Here is a 3913-nt window from a genome sequence, read left to right on the forward strand (position 1 = left end):
AATCTTATCTTTCCAACCTCTGGCCTCCAGTCCTCGTCGCTCATTGGCTGAACCCAGTGGAAACTAAAATGATGTTGGCCAGTAGGGGTCAGCCTCTTTGGGCTCAGAATGAGGCTGGGAAGGACAAAGGATGAGTTGGGTTTGGTGGGAATGTGGAGGCAGACAATAACCAGTATGATCAGGATATTATACAGGATAATTTTGCAAAAAGCAGTAAGAGGAGATGAACTAGATATTTAAAGCAGCTATCTCAAGGTAGTAGAAAGAGAAATAGGTTTATTTCCATAGGGTTTGATAAGTTTTCTAAATAAAAAATGGTTATGTATGCCTTTAAAATGTATCTTAGAAAAAAGATGTGCAAATTGAAGCTGTGTTTATTTTAATTTGATTTTTTAAACTATTTTCTTATTTTATTAAACTGGGGTAAAGGTATTGAGTAAGAAAACAATGTGTGAGCCATACTGAATAAATTAATATATGTGTGAAACCATGACTGAATTGCACAAGAGCATTATAAAACAGTGATTATTGTTTTATCATACAGAATAACAGGTTTCATTACAACATTTTCACACAGGTAGCAATATACTTCGATCATATTCACCCCATCACTCTCCAGTCCTGCCCCCCAATAGTCTCCCTTTAACGTTCATGTCTTTTTGTTGTTGTTAGCGTATTACGGTTGTAATAGTTGTAAGGCAGCACATTGTGACATCTACATAAGTGCTTGCAATGCATCTTAATTAGATTTACCCCCTTCATCTTTTTCCTTTATCCCCCCCCTGTCTTCATAGAACAATTTCAACAGGTTTCATTGTTCTGTTTTCATACATGAATGTAAGATATTCCTCCTGATAAAAATTTCACTTACTGAGCTTTCCTTGAAGCAGAACCTCATCTAGAAGTTCAAGAGCAAACGGAAGGGCTTTTTGTTTTTTTCTCAAAGCTCTAGTTTGTTTCACATTTTTCTGATGGAAAACAACAACAATTTGACGTGAGGCAAGTGGTATCCCAGTTATAATCACATTAGTAGCTCTGGAATCCCCTGGTCACTGTTAAGTTCGTTATGCAGCTAAACTGATCTGTGATATTCACTTTGTCAACCAAAGTTTCCTGTCCTAGAGTGGAGTGTCCTAGAGTGAGATTAGTATAGATGCTAATCTCGAATAAACATACAACTTCAAAATCCTTTCAGTTTAAACTGTAAACAAACATCCCTCTCAGATCGATGTTCGCTTCCAAATTTACTTTTGATCTGTTTTTTGTTGCCCTGTGCCTTTCCTAGTTTAACTTGAAGTACAAGAGAAGCAACACGGAGGCGTACGATGACACTGTGGGCTTCTGCACCAGGGCCTTCCTTGCCCTGTATTCCTTTTCTATTCTTAGCCCTGTCCTCTGGCTCACTGTCAGCTCACATCAGTGCCAAGTAAAATGAAAGCAGCCACTTCCCCTGCAGAAATATTTAGTATGTACAGAGTGAACTAGCAAATCTCTGGAATGTGCAGGCCAGCTGTTGAAGGCAATATTGCTAATGCAAATTCTTAACCTCTACCAAAGCAGCAGTTTAGAGAACCATAAGCACCAGTCATCAAACATGCTATGCAAGCTCAGATGGCTGCAAGCTCAGGTCCCCACTTCCATTGGCTGCTGGGCTATTTTAAGGCTAAGGACTGCACAGAGAAAACAGATGCATTGCATTGCACTGTGTCACCTTCTGAATCTAAAATTTTAAGTTGCCTCTAAATAGCAAAGACTAAAGTCTTGCTGAATTCAGTAACTTTTTTTAGTTTCTTAAATTTAATTTAGAAGAATACAGTCTAGGTTAATTTATTAATAATTTATACGTATCCACAGAATAGACACAATTTAAAAAAATAAAACTCCAGATGGGATTCAGTTTAGCTTTAAAAAATGGATAAGGTACATGTTGAAGCTTTAAAAAGATAAGATTGATAACTGAAAGTTCCAACTGAGGTTTAAGACAGTCATAACTAGGGTGAATCAGAAATAGATTTCAGACTCAATTCTCAAATCCTGTATTTTAGCCCTCAGGCTGTATTTACAAATCTCCACTTTAATTAAAATACACAAAAAAGAAAAGCTTATCAAAGTGAAGAGAATCACAACTCTTTTTGGCAACCTAAAAGATTTTCATAAAATGAATAAGATTTTCTTAAATGGGTTTGGCTGATTTGCCAGGATTATACAAACATAGCCTCTCTGGCATTTTAGAGTCATGGAAACACTTCTAAGTCCTCTGTAGTATCAAACTACATTCTCCTAAATTGCTGGTGTTTCCATTGTGAGAACAGCTTCAGCATGAACGGTGCAAACATACATAACAGTTTCCTTTCTGCATAAGAATAATAAAGACTCAACATACCAGGAATTGTGTATTTATTTTTAACCTTCATAAAAGTCACAGCAAATCACTTCAAACGTGGGGAGTACAAACATTCCCCTGGCACCCTGGCTGAACTACCATCTTCCTTGGGTCCCATAAGCAGGAAACCATAAGGTGTCACTTAGTCCCAAGCGGACCCTTTACTTCCACCACCAAAATTCCATCATGACAGAAGACTGCGGACAAATCTTTGGTTTCAATGCCATCTGGCAGTTTGTACTGTCGGGTGAAGCTTCGGGAGATAAAACCGTGCTCGTCCATTCTGGTTCCGTGTTGAGCCTTAATCAGCAGCCAGCCCTCAAAGGCCTGGATAATGATGTCTTCGGGCAGGAACTGGACCACGTCCAGTAGGATCTGGAAGCGGGATTTGCCTTCTTGGGGTGGCGTCTCTTCGGTGACTGAGTCCAGGGGGAGAGCTTGCGGGGCTGCTCTGACTTTTCTCAGGTCCATGATGGTGGGCCCAGGCAGTGCATACAAAGCATGATCCAGCCTGCAGTCTTCCAAACCTCGAGCTTCAAACTCCTCCTGGTAACGCACTGGAGTCTCCATGAGGTGCCTAAAAATGATTTTCGCCATCACTGAGGCCAAAACAGCATCGAGCACCTTCTCTTCAGTGAGAGGCTAACTGTGGCCTTTGCTGGCTGAGTAAACTCCCAGCCAGAGCAGCTATTCCTTTATAGCTCCGCCCAGACACAACCACTTAATTGACCTGAATCAGAGCAGCACACTCACTCTTGTCTTTTCACACACGCTGACAATGAGCAGCTATTTATAGGGTGTGTTTGAGAGATGCATTTAGCACACAGCCTAGACAAGCTGTCCAGGCAAGGATTGCTCTGACATTCTCAGTTAGCTTTGGCAAAGTGTCTGCTTTGCTAGCCCTGAGAGAAAGAGAAAGTGGGAATCAGAAGCAGCATTTGAAAAATATCTAGGTGAGTGCTTTCTCCTTGTGAAATATGGGTGACCTAAGGGAACAATGATCTTAAACAGTCCAGAGATGTGAACTCATAATATATACTCATGCTGCATCTCCCCTGGCCTCTGAATCTAATGCTGTCCAGAGAAGATTCTAGCTGTAATTGCTGAGGAATTCACACACACACCACACACACACACACACACACACACACACACACTCCAAAGCTCAAACTCCAAAGCTCTCATAACTATACATTTCCTTTTATTGAATCTTTTACTGTTTTGTGTTCTAGGGACATCTGAGCTACACCATCTAGCATTTTTTAACATTTGACTCATCAAAATGAGATCAGCTGACCAAGCTAGATAAGTGTTAAGCCTCAGGTTTGGGAAGGGGCAGAGGATGGGAAGTTTCAGTGATGAACTTCAGTGACAGAAAAATGTCAAAGTTTTAAACTATTTCATATTAAAGTCCAGACAAATTAGGATTAATCTAGTCACAGCTCTACTGTTGCATAGGGGAAAATAAATTACATATCGTTTCTCAAGTGAAACACCCTTTTTATTAAACTTCCATTGAAGAAGAATGAC

The 3913-nt window shown here is 40.1% G+C and overlaps 1 protein-coding gene across 1 annotated transcript; it reads right to left on the reverse strand.

Annotated features, from left to right (window-relative positions):
• Window positions 1-2380: 2380 nt before the first annotated feature.
• On the reverse strand, window positions 2381-3157 carry Hspb3 (heat shock protein family B (small) member 3). Its single transcript, XM_020172000.2, has one exon. It carries the CDS (start codon window positions 2978-2980, stop codon window positions 2522-2524), a length of 459 nt encoding a protein of 152 aa, XP_020027589.2. The 5' UTR covers window positions 2981-3157; the 3' UTR covers window positions 2381-2521.
• Window positions 3158-3913: the final 756 nt, after the last annotated feature.

This window comes from Castor canadensis, chromosome 6 (genome assembly GCF_047511655.1).
Source record: "Castor canadensis chromosome 6, mCasCan1.hap1v2, whole genome shotgun sequence".
Taxonomy (NCBI): Eukaryota; Metazoa; Chordata; class Mammalia; order Rodentia; family Castoridae; genus Castor; species Castor canadensis.